Genomic DNA, 15,953 nt, shown 5'->3' on the forward strand with positions numbered 1-15,953 from the left:
AAAACACCAACTATTTATTCATCATCACCAACGTTTCTAGAGTCCAATCATGGGTTCGATTGTTCTACCACATTTGAACACCGGCTGGCATGTCGACCAAGCCATCCTCTCGGAAACCGAGCGCGTTGTTGGTAAGCGAAACAAACGTTCAAGAGATACTATAACTAATTGATAGAGAAAAGTGCTAATGCTAATTATTCATATAGCGATTCGTTTCGGCCGCGATCATGACCCCGAATGCATGCGACAAGATGAAGTCCTATACCGCATCGCAGATAGAGTAAAGAACTTTTGCGTCATCTACGTCTGCGACATCGACCAAGTACCCGACTTCAACCAGATGTATGGTAAGTATATTTCCCCTTCTCTCTCTAAGATGTTTTTGAAGACCAGCTTCTAATGAGTCAAATACGTACAGAATTATACGACCCTTGTACTATCATGTTCTTTTACCGAAACAAGCACATGCTATGCGATTACGGTACGGGAAATAACAATAAGCTCAACTTTGTCCTCGAAGACAAGCAAGAGTTAATTGATATCATCGAGACGGTCTATAAGGGCGCCAAGAAAGGTCGCGGTCTGGTCGTCAGTCCAAAAGATTATTCTACACGCTACCGATACTAGTAGCGATAGGAGACATTACTATGCTCCAGCATGGGTTTTCATTAAGCACCTTACTCGTGAGGAATCTACCAGCCAATCTCGGGCTTGGCAGATATAGGAGTTACTAGGAAACATCATATGGTATGTAATATAGCTGGGGACACTTTAAGCAATGACAGAGCTAATAGCGTTTCCCTCTATATTCAGAGCTAGTTGATTTGCATTCTCTAAATTCTACTGTAAGTTGACATGGAATTCTATGAAGCTAATTTAGGGAACATAAGGACGTTGTAGAATGATTTGAACCGGACCTGGATATACACTACCTAACAACCTGGAGCTTTGCAGTTATTGCCTAAACGTGTATATGAATACGTACCTAGCTGCCTACATTTTGTAGAGGCTCAGAAGTTGAGAATGCCAATACGGTGTGTGGCTTAACAAGAACTGTTAGCCCATACAGTATTATTCAGCCTTATTCGTTCGGCCATTCAGATGAATATATCATCAATGAAGGCGTACGTGCGTAAGCTGCGTGGCATTGGGGGTTCCATAATTAGAATAGTAAAGAAGCACAAGCCCAGTCAAGAATCCTTGAAGAGTCCCTGGAATGTACGTACCACGGGTACCTTAGTCCGCTGAACTTTAGCACAGCCTCTTGTTAGTACATGGGCTGTAGTTCCTACAACACTACCCAGTGACACACAATCTTTGTAGAGGGCTAAGTACTGTACAAATATATTTTGGTAACCCCGCGAAATATACAACCTATTTCCTACTTCACCCTGTATCAGTACATTATATGCAATAGGTACAATTCATCGCGCCTAGTGAGGTACCAATGTTAGGTTTTTTGCTGTGTGTGTCCTGCCTCATTACATAATAATTTAAACAAATACGAAGGCTTTGCCAAACAAATCCCCAAAAAGAAGCAACACCTTTTTCATTCCCCGTTTCGTTTATTCTTGTTTTTCGTTTCTTTATTTTAACAGAGAGGTATCATCATCAAATCAACCAAGGCGGAAATCTATATTAAGCAACGTTCATTACGCTAATTGGTTGTTGTTCTTATTCATTCGAGCGACTAGCAACCGCCGAGCCATCCATCCGATTTTACGTCGGCTCACCTCGAGACATATTATTCTAACTCGTCTATCTGCGCAGCCTGGTTGTTTTCGGGTCTCAACCGGGCCTAGAACTGGGAAATCAAAAATCAAAACAAAAACAATTTGTGCAAAATTAGTGCTGGCCACGTATTTTCTATTTTGCAAAGCAACCCCCATAGAAGAGCGACCATGGCGGCCAACGACTACTACAACGATTCGTCACGACATTATAATCAATACGAGCCATCTTTGGCATCTACAACCCCACCTTCTTACACCTCGCATACGCATAATCAAGAACGTCCGGGTGCTTCTACCGTATCTCCCTTCGAGACCGTCTTTGATGACCATGTCTACCCGACTAACTCACAATCCCACCAGAATTCCGATTCCTTAAACGACAGCCAACAGACCTTCGCTTACGACACAAGATATCATGGCTCCGGACCGGGTGATGTGTCGCCCGTAGGAACCGACGATATCCCCATGCGCAATCAGAGTAACAAGTCACCAGGTTATGCGGCCGATTCGACTGACCATGTCTACGACGCCCCAGATCAAGAGGCGGGTAGTCGTCGAGGCCTACCCAAGCGTGGTCGCATCCGGTTTGGTGAATTAGGCATGCTTGGGTCGGAGAAGAGGAGAATACCCATCATGGTTTATCTATTCTCCATCATTCAAATCGCCGTGTTCATTGCCGAGCTCGTCAAGGCCGCTCAGCTCACAGGTAGCCCGATTCAGATTCAGCCTTCCTTTAACCCCATGATAGGTCCTTCGCAACAGGTTCTTATCAACATGGGTTCGAGGTTCGTCCCCTGTATGAAGAACGTCAATGGAGTACAAAATTATAGTCCACCGGCCGGCGTCACGCAACAGGGGTTTGGGTGGCCTTGCCCCAACACCACCTCGAATGACCCTAACGACGACTCGAATAAGTGTTCTCTTTCGGAACTCTGCGGGTTTGACGGAGTTCCAAATCCTGAGTGGGACCCCGTCAACGGTTTGAATCAGGACCCGGCACCTAACCAGTGGTTCCGCTTCATAATCCCCATCTTTATGCATGCGGGTATAATCCACATTGGCTTTAATTTACTGCTGCAGCTTACCATGGGAAAGGAGATCGAAAGGGCCATCGGATCCACCCGATTTTTCCTCGTTTATATGAGTGCCGGCATCTTTGGCTTTGTTATGGGAGGCAACTATGCCGCTCCGGGAATCTCATCTACCGGGGCATCGGGGTCTTTGTTCGGAATTATCGCTCTGACCTTGCTTGATCTTCTATACTCGTGGAGTGAGAGGCGTAACCCCGGCAGGGAGCTGATATTTATCATCATCGAGATCCTCATATCCTTCGCCCTCGGCCTGCTCCCCGGTCTGGACAACTTCTCTCATATCGGCGGGTTTATTGTCGGGTTATGCCTGGGAATTAGCGTCCTCCATTCGCCAAATGCCCTCCGCCGTAAGATCGGCGAGGATCACTTTGGAGGACCTTCGTATTCCACCGTAGGCGGCGGTGGTATCACTAGCGTCGCCTTCCCTTCGTTCTACAGAAACCCTGTAGGCTTCTTCAAGGGTCGGAAGCCCCTCTGGTGGGTGTGGTGGCTCGTTCGTGCTGGATTTCTCATACTTGTTATCGTTGTTTTCATCGTGTTGCTCAAGAACTTCTATTCCAATCAGAACAACTGCAGTTGGTGCAAGTATCTTAGCTGCCTGGTTAGTTTACCCCTTATTCCCCTTTCATCTAGCGATCCTGCTAACGTCTCCACAGCCCGTTAACCACTGGTGTGATATCGGAAATATCACTATCACGACATCAGAACCGTCTAAATCTTCGCGGCGGGGTGTCGATTTGGCTCTGCTTGAACAGGTTGCTAACTTCTACTCATGAAACACGTTCCTTCTCAATCTAAGTGATAGTCATCGCATAATGGTGGGCGGCCGGTAGGCTCATGATACCCGAAGACAGGCCTAGTAATGCGTGAGGATGTATAAAATCCAACAATGGTGGACAGCCTGGGGATTGGAAGCGGGGCCATGAAGGCCACGTTGGATGGTGGGCATCGGACATTCGGGGCTCTGATATCTGGCGGCATCGCTATAGTTGAATATACTGGCGCGGTATGAACTCGACGAATATTTATTATATACAACAAGACCACGGGTGTTACCTGCTGGGTTGCTAATCAATGGCTGTCGTAGTTTTGTGCACCAAAACTTACGGCTGGTGTGTTGTTGTGATACTTTGCTCAACCCAGTAGACCTTTCGTGGCGTGAGAAATAAATTTACTCTTATTGGGACCAATCTTAGATAATTGCTAGAGGTAGTCTAACTAAAGCACATTTGTAGGCCGAATAAGAAGTGATATATCTTATACTATCCAGACCGCCTGTTCTAAATGTGAGACCATCTATTGAAACGACTTCAAATATATCGGTTTTGGGAACAGGCTAACCTAGCGATTTACAACCCATTTCACATATTGCAGATCCCTTGCCACTACGCGATTTTGCTTTGATTTAGTTTCTATTTTACCCCTACTATCTCTTAAGTTTTCAAACTCGTTGCTGTAAACTCAATTCCGAGACACAAATATACCCCCCTATGCGTTTTCATATTCAATTAGCTAACTGGCGAGTATGGTCGTAGTGAGCTGGTCCGTATAGTAATGTAATGAGGTCCCTGGGCCCATCTAGCAACCCGGTCTATGGGCTATCCATGAGCTCAATCGGCAACGCTAGGGTTGATACAACGTGTAATACGATAGATCGGGTGAGTGTTTCAATTAAAACGGGGTATTCATTCGTTTACACGTTAATATGAGACATAACACCTACGTATCCAAGTCATAACTATCATGTCTCTCCGTCCGTCAAAAGGTCTTCCACCAGAGAATCAGCTTCACTTCGGCCAGCCGTACCAGAAATATCAGCCTCCTCTTCTTCTACATCATCCTTTTCTTCTTCTTCGTCCTCCTCCTTAATTCTCGACACCCGGATGACAGTAGCATCTTCTGCGATGGCCTTCTCATCAGGAGCAAGAGACACGCTCCTACTGGCGCTTCGCCTGGACATCTTGTCTTGCTCGTTAAGTTGGTTCACGATCTTGCCCAAGCTCACGTGGATTTTGTAGATAGCATTCTTACTCGTGGCATCCGATACGAGGTTCTCTTCGACAGCTGTCGAAATGTCTTCATACAAGGCACGAATCTTATCCTCCGAGGAGGCTGGGGAGATATATAGCTTTCCTAGCAAAGATGCGATGGCCTTCTTCTCTTCCTCTGTGTTGTTGTTAGTATAAATAGCGGTATCACAAGGTAACGGAAACTTACTGCTCAGATTACTATTCAACTTGTCGAGAATATCCCTTGCTAAGCTCAGATGGACATCTCCGTTCACATTCTTCTTGTCAGCATCCATAGGAATACCAGGGGCGTAGCACTTTCGAGGGTCTGTCCAGTCAACCAGACAAGCGCCGATAGTATTTAGGCTGGCCATTTCGTCATCGACATCAATGTCATCGTCATCGAGGCCCTCCCTGACATTGTATAGAGCATGCAGCGCATCGAGAGCCACAGCTCCCATAAGCTCCTGGTTCTCGGCCCTCGAATAACAAAATACAGGTAGGAAATAGTTGAGGGCTTGCCTGACACTCTGATTCCCTGCGGTTGAAGGGTCGAAATAAGCTACTATTAGTATCTTGAGAAGCTCTGCTGACGTATCGTGATCTGTGACTACACGGCCAAGTAATAGCTTCGAGACTGCGAGGGTAGCCGCGCCTTGTACCCCTGGATTTTTAGAGCCAGATCGGAGGGCCCGAACGTATACTTTCAATAATGTTGGGTTTGCCGTGAGAAGCTGTGCTCCATGGACATTTAGAATATCGGTCAAGATCTGTAGCGCGGTAATCTGAAGTGCTGAGTGGCCCTTGCTAAAGAAATGCATGAAAAGGGTTAGATTCTCTTCGGCAAGTGGTCGATCAAGGAGTGAGCAGAGTCCCAAGCAGACTAATCCACGTTCTCGAACGGGCGCTTCGTGACTACGAACGGCAGGAACAACTAGATTGTTAAGCATCGATACAAGGTGGTCGTTCTGTTGCAAGGTTCCTTCGACGTTTGAGAGCATGCATTGAACGATGTGCAAGCATTTCAAGTTGATCATGATCTCCTTGATCGCCTTCTTTCCTTCTTCCTCTTCGTTTGGACTAGCATCTGCGCGTTGCTTCCCTTTCTTGGTAGGAGTACTGTCGCCACTAACTTCGGACCTAGCCGAGTGGAAACTCTCCTCGCCATCTCCAACCACGGATTCGTCAACAATGGTATCGTGAACATCTGCAACAGCTTCGAGTACGACACTACAGAACTCCTTCTCACCAGCTGCATCAGGTGCACATATGTCCCGCAGCACCTCGATGGTCAGCTTGGTAATCTCATCGGGCAGTTCCGGTATGGATAGGGTTTGACGTAGTAGGGCGAACATCTCGCGTCGCCCAGCTTCATCCGAGTAGTCGAGGGTGAGGATAATATGTAGCAATTGCTCCACAATGAACTCCCGATCGGCTGTATATTCCTCTTCATCTCCCTCTACGTCATCCCGATTGTTGACTCTCTTTATAGCATCAATGAGGACGTCTCTATACTCTTTAAGAAAGAAGGCTAAATCAGTAACCACAGGTAATTTCTCCTCAACTAGGAATTCATATTTTCCATTCCCTTCTGTTCGGCAAAAGTCGTTAAAAGTTCGTACTATAAAGCTGGTCTCGGCACTGAGCCGCTTCCAGAAACTGTGGTCGAATTCCATAGCCTCTCGATAATCTGGTCTTCCTTCCCAGAAGCCTTTCATGGCCTCGAGTGCGACACCATTCTCGACGCCAGAATTGACGATATCTATACGCTCAAGTAACTCACGAAGTCCTTCTATAGTTGGAGGAGCTGTCGTAGCTGGTTGCTCGCCATCTTCAGGTTGATTGCTACCTGCGCAATCCTCAATCCAGCGTTCGCGGAATAATCTTGCGGCAGCCTTTCGAACATTATCATCTCTATCCCGTAATCCCCAGCGAAGCAGCTTCTCTCGCATCGAGAGGGAGAGATGCCGAAAGTCGCCCAGTGCGGGCAACAACCTAGAGTAGACCGCGCGACGAGTAGCAGGATCCTGGTCTCTTGCCCTTTCTAAGAGGTACGGGAGAGTGTTTGGTAGAATAGGTAGGTTGACGAGAAGAGAGCGTCTCACCTCAGCGCTGGGATCATTCTGCAGAACTTCGAGGAGCTTCTCAAGCAGACCAGTTTCGGCGTCATCATCACTATCATCCGAGTTGACCATACCCTCAACCTGATTTCCAGCCAACCTACCGAGGCCAAGTACGGCTTGCGAGCGGACCATAGCCTCCTTATCGCGAATCCTCTTAAGGAGGCCGTGACGTAACTTCTGGAACAGGTCGTCATCGATGGCATCTAAGGAGTTGATAACGTGAGAGATCATCTGGGTTGATCTATATCTGACGAACTTGTCCTTGGAGGTAAGTAAGGGCAGGATGATCTCCATAACTTGAGTAGTGAGCCGAGTACTCGGGGTTTCGGGCATGGTGCTAGCATCGACATCTTCCTCCCCTAGTAGTTCGTTGTCCTTGTCATTCGCGTGACGTAGGAATAGGCCAATAAAGCGGATGATTTTCTCGCCAACACCCTCACTCTTTTTTACGGGCATAACTCTGAGGACGCATCGTGTAAACTCGGTATTGAAATCGGTCTCGTCAAATTCGGTTGTAGAAGTCTTATCGGGGCGCGTGGGCTCATAACAGCAAGCCTCGTGGATCTTACGGAGATTGATAACCAATTTTCTATGAGCGGCGGTTGTCTTCTGCGCGTCACGGAATATTGCACATATTTGGGTTCGCAACTGGCTGTCGGGCGTTTCTTCGGGAATATCGATACTTGACGATGATACTCGTCGGGACGCCTTGCTGGATACGGCGCCAGTAGTCCGCGTGGACCTGGCGGATGACCGAGCTGGCATGCTGAATATGATAGTTCCGTTACATATATTAGTTTAGCTGTTGCTATTGACCCCTCGGAACATATGCTTTAGGCGGTAAATATATGCGCCCAAGGGTAGGTATATATAGTAGATTTGATTTCGAGTCGGAAAGGGGTGGACAGCGAAGTGTCTATAGGAATTGAGAACATAACAAATCTATTTATTGGCCTTAAGTAAAATAATAAGGGCAAAAGTAGACGCGCAAAAGGTATCGCGATATCGTTGGCATCCCCCGCTATGTATGGACATTTAATGAATGGGGGACATCTACATTAATATTAGGGTAAGGTAATGTTTTTTGTGTTGGCGCGACTTTCCTATATTTGGTAAGTAAATCAATAAACCGAAACGGCTGCTAGGACAACTGCCAAAGCATTTCCGTTTTCTACCCCGCGCCGTATTACACGGTCTTACGGTTCAACGCACTTAATATGCTCCGTAATTATCTTTTAAAAGGTACCGAACTCATTTAGCGTACGTTTAGGTACTTCTCTAGATGTGCACATCCACTTCTACGCTAATACTATCCTTATCGATAATTTTACTTATCGGACTTTTTTCCTCTTCCCAGACTATAATTTTTATTCCCTCCAAGCTACGTTCATATGCGCCATCGTTATCTCACCAGTGTCAATTGTAACAGAAGTCGTATGTGGAAGTGAAAATGGGTAGTAGCAGCGATCTTAAAAGATCCAGAGCGTCTGGAACAGACTCAAACTCAGATGCGCCTTCGAAAGATGTCGATTCCACTGTCGAGCCGCCTACCAAGAAAGCTCGAGTTGAGCAGAGCAGATCTCTCTTTGTGCGATCACTTCCGCCTACAGCTACCGCCGAGACCTTGACCGAATTCTTCTCTCAACATTTTCCCATAAAGCATGCTACTGTCATTCTTGACCCCCAGACCAAAGCTTCGCGCGGTTATGGTTTCGTTACTTTCACTGACGCCGACGATGCTAAAGAGGCTAAAGAAAAACTCCACAAACAGAAGCTAGACGGCCGTCCACTAGTATTAGAAATTGCAGAACCCCGACACCGTCAACCAGGTACCGAGTCGGTAGATGCCGCTACTAAGAAGGCCGAGAGGCAAGCAACCCTGGCTGAGGCTCGTAAAGCACCCAAGTTGATCGTACGAAATTTGCCCTGGAGCATCAAGAAGTCAGATCAACTCGCGGCATTATTCCAGGGGTTTGGAAAAGTAAAATATGCCGACCTTCCAAATGCCAAAGGAAAACTCTCGGGGTTTGGTTTCATCACCATGCGTGGTCGGAAGAATGCGGAAAAGGCTATAGAAGCCATTAATGGGAAGACCATCGACGGCAGGACTCTAGCTGTCGACTGGGCTGTTGATAAGCAGACGTGGGAGCAACAGCAACAACAGCCAGATAAAGATGACAGCATGAGTAAAAATGCTAAGCCTACGAACCAGGACGAAGCATTGGAAGATGATGGCGCTAAGTCAGGCGAAGACCAAAGCGAGAAAGATGACGAATATGACGAAGAAGATGAGGATATAAAAAATTTCATGAAAAACCATATGGAAAATCTGGAGGATGAAGACAGCGATGATAACCCAGACGATGACAAATCTGAAGACGCTGATAATGAAGGTGGTGCTACATTAAGAAGCGAGCCTACCCCTAAGAAACCCTTTATGACAGATAATAAGTCGACTGTTTTCATTCGCAATCTACCCTTTACAGCTACAGACGCAGAACTGAAATCCCACTTCGAGCAATTTGGACGCGTCAGGTACGCTCGTATCGTAGTTGATCGAGCGACTGATCGGCCGGCCGGCACAGGTTTCGTCTGTTTTGTCAGCGAAAATGATTCGAAGGCATGTCTCAAGAGTGCACCACGCGCTCAGCAATCTACGATACCCAATAAAAAGTCGATCCTGCAGAACGAACTAGCGGATGAGCAGGGCAAGTACACTATGGACAGTCGAATTCTTCAAGTGTCACAGGCTGTAAGCAAAGACGAAGCGAGTAATCTCGCAGAGAAGGGTATTGCCGTTCGGCTTGGCAAGGAAAAGGACAGGCGCCGACTATACTTATTATCTGAAGGTGCTCTCATGACAGACTCGCCCCTATATGCGACGCTCGCTCCTACGGAGGTCAAGATTCGCGAAGATAGCGCTGCCCAACGCAAAAAGCTTATTGAAAGCAACCCAAGTCTCCATCTAAGTCTTACTCGTTTAGCGATTCGCAATATCCCCCGCGATTTGGATTCAAAGAAGCTTAAGGCTTTAGCTCGTGAAGCTGTTGTTGGTTTCGCTAAGGATGTCAAGGAAGGTCGAAGAGAGCCGCTTTCTAAGGAGGAGAATGCCCGAGGCGGAGGGGAAGATAAGGAGGCCGAACGCCGGCGGAAAGAGAAGGGTAAGGGTATTGTCAAGCAGGCGAAGATAGTATTCGAGAACAAAGAAGGATCAAAGGTGCCTGAAGTGGATGGTGCCAGTAAAAGTCGAGGCTATGGCTTCATCGAATACTCCTCGCATCGATGGGCACTCATGGGCTTACGGTGGCTGAACGGGCACGCATTGAAGACCCCGACTGGGAAAACGCAGCGGTTGATTGTCGAGTTTGCTATTGAAAACGCCCAGGTAGTAGCAAGGAGGAAGGACAACCAAGAAAGACAACGGACATTCCGAAGCAACCAGCGCCCTGATGGTCAAAGCGAAGATAGAAATGCGAATGCGAATGCGAATGGATCAAGGTATCCACCAAAAGGCAAGGACTTTTCTGTGTCAAATGGGAAATGGAGGGGGCAGAAAAAGGTTGAAGCGGCAGGTGATAATTCTGGCGCCAAGGCAGGCGAGGAAGTCTCGGAGAAGGATGCTCTACAACAGAAGATTATCGCGAGGAAACGGATGACGAGGAAGAAGAAGGCTCAGGCACGTCATTAAGTGTACTATGTAGCTGTTAGCTATGCCTAGAAACTTGAGTTATAATTATATGACTAAACAAAAGCATGATTTTCGAGCCATAATAAGCTTCTAACATGTGTTTTCAATGGTAATTTATTTCTGCTCACTTGCGATTACGTATTATTAGCGTGTTTAAACGAGCTGCGTGGGTATATACATGACATATGCTTGAAAGCAAGAGGTAATGCTCATGGCTTCTCATTATAGATGATATAAAGAGGGAGAGTATGTTCAAAGTTGAAGCTATTTCCAAAACCAACCATTAGATTTATGATCCTTTCTAGTAGGCCTTTCCTCCTTGTCATCGGGCCAATCTGTATTCTCGTCATCTGAAGATGACCCCTCGTAGTCAAAGGTTTTTGAAGATGGGCCCGGAGACTGATAAGACCATGACCAGCTGCTTGTTTGGCTTTTAGAGACAAGCTCGCCGGCAGCGTTAAATTGTTTTGTGGTAGTATTGACTCTCTTCCCGAATTGTGAGCCGTGCTGTTCGATGGTCTTTACAATCTTACCGCCATCTGGTGTTTCAGTTGTCTGGGTCACAGTCCCGTCATTAGAATCCTGGGAATTAGTAGCCTGGCTCGATCTCGGTTGACTACTTAGTCCTTGAGGGGCATTTGTTTCTACTACTTTATTATCCGTAGTAGGCTCGGAGCGCATAGCCTGGTATAAGTCATATTCTGTGTCTGCTTCTTGGGGGTACGTCGTTTCAACTTCACGCTCAGCTTGCTTTTCTTCGGATCCGATAGGATCGCCATATCGCCACGACCGGTGATGTTCCCAAGGCGGGAAGATCATGCTGGGCCACGTTGATACCGGTGATTGATGGAACGTCGTTTCTCCTATCTGTAGACTCCTCCAAGGCGAGATTATGCCGCAGGACAAATCATGCTTAGCCGATCGGGAGAGGGGGAAATAAGTGCCCCAAAGGCCGCGATATCCAACGCCGGCAACCCAGTTTTCAACGGACATTCCCCAGGGAAAGTACCGCACATGCTCAAAGTGTTTGAAGAATACAAGTCTGCGTAGGTCAGATAGAGGTTTTCCAGAATTCACCGCTAAGAGATCCTCGAATGCGTCCCGGAAGGTGAAGCAATCGGGGTAATCCCGAGGCGCATCGGCCGGACGAGGCTGCCGTAAGGATTGGAGATTTAGAGGGGAATATGGAGATGAAATGGCCCAATGGTAGACGTCTTTTACTTCGGCGTCTCTCATATCATCATCTGGACTTGGTGTACTTGAATTTGACGGAGGAACCACCGACTTTCTTTGCTGGGTAACAGTATCGTGTCTGTTAGTTGGACTGTTGTCCATTTCTTGCTCACGGTTTTCCGTATGTACTGGCAATGTGAGAATGGTCTGAAAACCTCGGTAGATATTGTTGTCGATGTGATTCTTGAAGCGGATAAAAATATTATCAGGCGGGTCGTTGATAGTCATAATGACACTTAGCTCTTGAATTGCTTAAACATTAGGACATAAATGGAGCATTTCACGGGCTGTGATCAATACATACATGATTATATTGAAGAAAATATCTTGTTTGAGCTTGTGGCGACGTCGAACTTGTCTTAGAAAGCTCCAGAAGTGGGATGATATCAACGAGAGAGTGGGTCTTGACATGTGCATAAACAATCTGATCGGGATGTGGGGTGTGTGGATCCCTGCAGTACTTGGGCAGCTATGTATATCGGTACATGACCTATGTGTAGCAGGCCTAGCTGCATTGAAAGAACACTTCAGTAGATGCATACAGCGCCCCACAGTACCTACCTGACCTTATTATTAGGTACAGGGCAAGAAGATACACCTGTCCCTTCGTGCTTGCACATGGATGTACATTACCTGGTGCAACGTTAAGAGTGGATCTATCAGCTCTAATTTCAGCTTTCAACATCTCGAAATCAATGAGTCTCGAAATCAATCTGTTCTAACTTAGTTACTATTCCAATCGAAGCCTCACTTCATGATAGACAATGGAGCATAGGCGAAATTGACCTCTAGCTTGCATTTATAAATACAGCTGTAATCGGTCGGAAAAGCTGATCTATGCGTTACAATTGGTCATGTACCGCCATAATGTCTTCTCGGTCTCGACTGTACTTCTCGTCGCAGCCAATCTTCTAATACCTGTGGCAATCCTCCTCTTTGCCGTTGGTTTTTTCCCCTACAAACCATTCTTACCTGGACTAGCCGAGTACCAATCCCTCGATTATGGCTCGCCACCCGAAGCGCCGTTTGATCGTCTAATATTCATGGTTGTCGATGCTTTGCGCAGGTTCGTTCACTTGGCGCAACTATCACTCGTCACCGTGCGCTTGTCTAACTGACCGGCGCAGCGACTTCGTATATCTAAATGGCTCCGGTTTCGAGTTTACCCAAGGGTTAGAGGGATCGAGGCATAATTCGCCGGCCTGTATTGCTGACACGAACTTCCAGGCTTATTCAAAATGGACATGCTATTCCCTACACCGCTCGTGCTACGTCGCCGACTATCACGATGCCTCGCATAAAAGCGATTACTACTGGTTCCACGCCTTCCTTCCTCGATGCGATCTTGAGTTTCGACGAAGCCGACACGTCTTCGACGCTCGCTGCCCAGGACACCTGGCTCGCTCAGATGAAGGCAAAGAAATCAGGGAAGCTAGTTATGTATGGCGATGATACGTGGTTGAAATTATTCCCCGGTGTGTTCGATCGAGCGGATGGCACCTCGAGCTTCTTCGTCTCCGATTTTACCGAAGTCGACAACAACGTGACGAGGCACGTCCCCGACGAGTTGCGCAACGATGACTGGAATACAATGGTTCTCCATTACCTCGGCCTCGACCATATTGGCCATAAAACTGGCCCTCGGGGCCCAAATATGATTCCAAAGCAGCAGGAGATGGACGGAATTATTCGCCTAATATACGAGGCAATAGAGACACAGCCGCATCTTCATTCGACTCTTCTTGTTTTCTGTGGTGACCATGGCATGAATGATGCTGGTAACCATGGAGCTTCTTCTCCTGGAGAAACTTCAGCTGCCCTCGTGTTTGTATCACCTAAACTGAAGTCCATCGCAAAACCCGTCAAAGTGCCAGCAGATTTTGTCGAGGATTTCCAGTATTACAATGTCGTAGAGCAGTCCGATCTAGCCCCTACTCTTGCCGCTTTGCTCGGCTTTCCGATACCCAAAAATAATCTAGGCTCATTTATGGTAGACTTTCTACCTTTTTGGCTAGAGAGCAAGTAGCCCTCTTCGTAATCGACAGATGCCGTGCTAACTAGTTTAAGAACGAGATAGGCTTCAGATTCTTGTGCGTAACGCAAGGCAGATTCTCGATATTGTCACCGCAAGCTTTAGTGGTTCGTCACCGGTTGGTAGAAACCCCAACCTGGATTGTGTTCGCCCTGGCTCTGGGGCCGAAGAATTGGCCTGTGAATGGCAGCAAATTAGCAAAATAACCGAAACTGCCTCAAGCAGGGGAAACCCAGGCGAGGACCAGATAATGGATGTGTCAAAGGTGCGAGATTTAACCCATTACTATTTTCGCAACTGAGCATGATGTATTAACAACCCCCAGTGGTTATCAAGGGCGCAGACTTTAATGAGCGGCATGGCGAGCAACTATGATATGTCAATGCTCATATACGGTGAAGTGGTAGCGGTAGTGGCCTCCGTCACGGCGGTATACACCGTAGTAACTTCATCTTCTGTAGCAGCTTATAACTTAGCACCATTTGTACTCATCACGGTGCTATATGGTATAATGATGTTTGCTAGTAGTTATGTTGAGGAAGAGCAACACTTTTGGTACTGGGCTACTTCTGCGTGGTTATTCTATCTCGCGATTAGGTCGTAAGTAGCATCTATCTGACTTCAATATTACCGAACTGACATATAAGTAGGAGTCCAAGAGCGACGTATAAGTCTTTCATCATGGGCTTCATTGCACTTGGCGCTATTCGGTTGACTCGAGGGTGGAATCAGACTGGGCAAAAGTTTGCCGGCGAGCCCGACATCGTGACCAGTTTTATGGCGTCAAATCCGCCACTGCTCTGGTCTCTTACTCTCACGACGTATGCGATGGTCTCTTTAGATTTATTTAACGGGCTTCGGAGGATCCCAACTGCCATATCAGGTTCCATAGTTGTGGGACTAGCGACATCAGCAATATCTTTCAAGCTTGCTTTTACTAACGAAGACGCCCCTGAGCTAATTGTTGGATTCGCGAAGACGCTTGTGGACTTATTTGACGGTCCGACCCTTGTGAACCGAGCACGGGCGGTATTCCTCGGTCTTGGACTTACTTCGATATGTCCTTTGTACAGCACTTTTGTGCAGGGGACTAAGCAATCTAAAGGGGATGGTGAGTTTTCTTTATAAATAAGTGAGAAATAATGCCGGCTGACTTCCACGCAGCAATGCGAACCCTGCATCATTTGTATATGCTTTTTGCGTTAACACAATCTCGAGTAACCAACATACCCCTCTTCTTACTATTTCGAGCCATTTACCTGTACCTGGACGGGCTCCATCTGGGGGTTGTAGACGTTACGATATCATCACTGCTACTACAATTTGCTTCCTTCTTCACGATGGGAGGTTCCAACGCGATCTCCGGCGTGGATTTGTCTAACGCGTACAATGGCGTCAGCGGATTTAATATCTTTGCCGTAGGAGTCTTAACATTCCTCAGCAATTGGGCTGCCCCGATATGGTGGACCTCGGCATCGAACTTGCTACTCCTTCAAAGCAGGGAATCAGCGAAACCTGGCCATGATCGCGTATATCAGCAGCACATTGCAATTTTGACGTTGTTTGTGACAGTCGCTCTTGTGTTTGTGATGGTAGCTTGCACGACCTTGAGGACGCATTTATTCATATGGACTGTATTCTCACCAAAGTATTTATACAGCATGGCGTGGAGTCTGGGACAGCATCTCGTTATTAACGTAGCATTTGGAGGTCTTTTATATTGGCTCGGTTGCAGATGACATACAACGTCTATACGTTAGAGTATAGATCGTCGAAATTTAGAGTTAGATCTTTTATGGTTCGGCATTAAGCTGAACGAGACTACCTATGTACATAGGTACCTATTCTAAATGAACATTTCGAATATCACACCACATATTCCGTATTAATCAATATATCGTGCGTAGTAAATTAGGTGGTTTGCATACATTACATATGTAGGTAGGTAATGCATTGTTCTTTTAGGGGAGGTACGTACATGGCAAAGTACATATGTACCTATGTATGTACATAGGTAGGTACGGATCCGTAGGAATTGACCCAG

The 15,953-nt window shown here is 46.8% G+C and overlaps 6 protein-coding genes across 6 annotated transcripts; 4 read left to right on the plus strand and 2 right to left on the minus strand.

Annotated features, from left to right (window-relative positions):
- Window positions 1-49: 49 nt before the first annotated feature.
- Window positions 50-627, plus strand: F4813DRAFT_382551 (mitosis protein dim1; the record flags this gene model as incomplete). Its single annotated transcript, XM_049245820.1, has 3 exons — window positions 50-131; window positions 207-347; window positions 419-627. The coding sequence occupies 3 exons, from the start codon at window positions 50-52 to the stop codon at window positions 625-627; spliced, it is 432 nt and encodes a 143-aa protein (XP_049096470.1).
- Window positions 628-1,467: 840 nt separating this feature from the next.
- F4813DRAFT_370136 (rhomboid-domain-containing protein) lies at window positions 1,468-4,093 on the plus strand. Its single transcript, XM_049244490.1, has 2 exons — window positions 1,468-3,425; window positions 3,481-4,093. The coding sequence occupies exons 1-2, from the start codon at window positions 1,902-1,904 to the stop codon at window positions 3,598-3,600; spliced, it is 1,644 nt and encodes a 547-aa protein (XP_049096471.1). The 5' UTR covers window positions 1,468-1,901; the 3' UTR covers window positions 3,601-4,093.
- A 92-nt stretch (window positions 4,094-4,185) lies between these two features.
- Window positions 4,186-8,014, minus strand: F4813DRAFT_202688 (condensin subunit Cnd3). Its single transcript, XM_049239568.1, has 2 exons — window positions 5,042-8,014; window positions 4,186-4,990 (listed from the first exon to the last, which is right to left on the minus strand). Exons 1-2 carry the CDS (start codon window positions 7,719-7,721, stop codon window positions 4,566-4,568), a joined length of 3,105 nt encoding a protein of 1,034 aa, XP_049096472.1. The 5' UTR covers window positions 7,722-8,014; the 3' UTR covers window positions 4,186-4,565.
- A 245-nt stretch (window positions 8,015-8,259) lies between these two features.
- Window positions 8,260-10,744, plus strand: F4813DRAFT_370139 (RNA-binding domain-containing protein). Its single transcript, XM_049244491.1, has one exon. The coding sequence runs from the start codon at window positions 8,407-8,409 to the stop codon at window positions 10,642-10,644; it is 2,238 nt and encodes a 745-aa protein (XP_049096473.1). The 5' UTR covers window positions 8,260-8,406; the 3' UTR covers window positions 10,645-10,744.
- F4813DRAFT_370142 (uncharacterized protein) lies at window positions 10,743-12,260 on the minus strand. Its single transcript, XM_049244492.1, has one exon. The coding sequence runs from the start codon at window positions 12,103-12,105 to the stop codon at window positions 10,909-10,911; it is 1,197 nt and encodes a 398-aa protein (XP_049096474.1). The 5' UTR covers window positions 12,106-12,260; the 3' UTR covers window positions 10,743-10,908.
- Window positions 12,261-12,504: 244 nt separating this feature from the next.
- F4813DRAFT_370145 (alkaline phosphatase-like protein) lies at window positions 12,505-15,783 on the plus strand. The gene is made up of 7 exons (XM_049244493.1): window positions 12,505-12,943; window positions 13,005-13,049; window positions 13,105-13,895; window positions 13,945-14,174; window positions 14,235-14,509; window positions 14,560-15,020; window positions 15,074-15,783. The coding sequence occupies exons 1-7, from the start codon at window positions 12,732-12,734 to the stop codon at window positions 15,646-15,648; spliced, it is 2,589 nt and encodes an 862-aa protein (XP_049096475.1). The 5' UTR covers window positions 12,505-12,731; the 3' UTR covers window positions 15,649-15,783.
- Window positions 15,784-15,953: the final 170 nt, after the last annotated feature.

This window comes from Daldinia decipiens (assembly GCF_022478715.1).
Source record: "Daldinia decipiens strain CBS 113046 unplaced genomic scaffold F4813scaffold_36, whole genome shotgun sequence".
Lineage (NCBI taxonomy): Eukaryota > Fungi > Ascomycota > Sordariomycetes > Xylariales > Hypoxylaceae > Daldinia > Daldinia decipiens.

What these genes read in the sequence shown, in the direction of transcription:
- F4813DRAFT_370136 (XM_049244490.1), top strand. Translation starts at nt 1,902, where the DNA reads ATGGCGGCCAACGACTACTACAACGATTCGTCACGACATTATAATCAA. An exon ending in GCAAGTATCTTAGCTGCCTG is followed by an intron (nt 3,426 to 3,480) that starts GTTAGTTTACCC and finishes ACGTCTCCACAG; the next exon opens with CCCGTTAACCACTGGTGTGA.
- F4813DRAFT_202688 (XM_049239568.1), bottom strand. Translation starts at nt 7,721, where the DNA reads ATGCCAGCTCGGTCATCCGCCAGGTCCACGCGGACTACTGGCGCCGTA. An exon ending in GTTGAATAGTAATCTGAGCA is followed by an intron (nt 4,991 to 5,041) that starts GTAAGTTTCCGT and finishes ACAACAACACAG; the next exon opens with AGGAAGAGAAGAAGGCCATC.
- F4813DRAFT_370139 (XM_049244491.1), top strand. Translation starts at nt 8,407, where the DNA reads ATGGGTAGTAGCAGCGATCTTAAAAGATCCAGAGCGTCTGGAACAGAC.
- F4813DRAFT_370142 (XM_049244492.1), bottom strand. Translation starts at nt 12,105, where the DNA reads ATGACTATCAACGACCCGCCTGATAATATTTTTATCCGCTTCAAGAAT.
- F4813DRAFT_370145 (XM_049244493.1), top strand. Translation starts at nt 12,732, where the DNA reads ATGTACCGCCATAATGTCTTCTCGGTCTCGACTGTACTTCTCGTCGCA. An exon ending in TCTACCTTTTTGGCTAGAGA is followed by an intron (nt 13,896 to 13,944) that starts GCAAGTAGCCCT and finishes AACTAGTTTAAG; the next exon opens with AACGAGATAGGCTTCAGATT. An exon ending in AGATAATGGATGTGTCAAAG is followed by an intron (nt 14,175 to 14,234) that starts GTGCGAGATTTA and finishes AACAACCCCCAG; the next exon opens with TGGTTATCAAGGGCGCAGAC.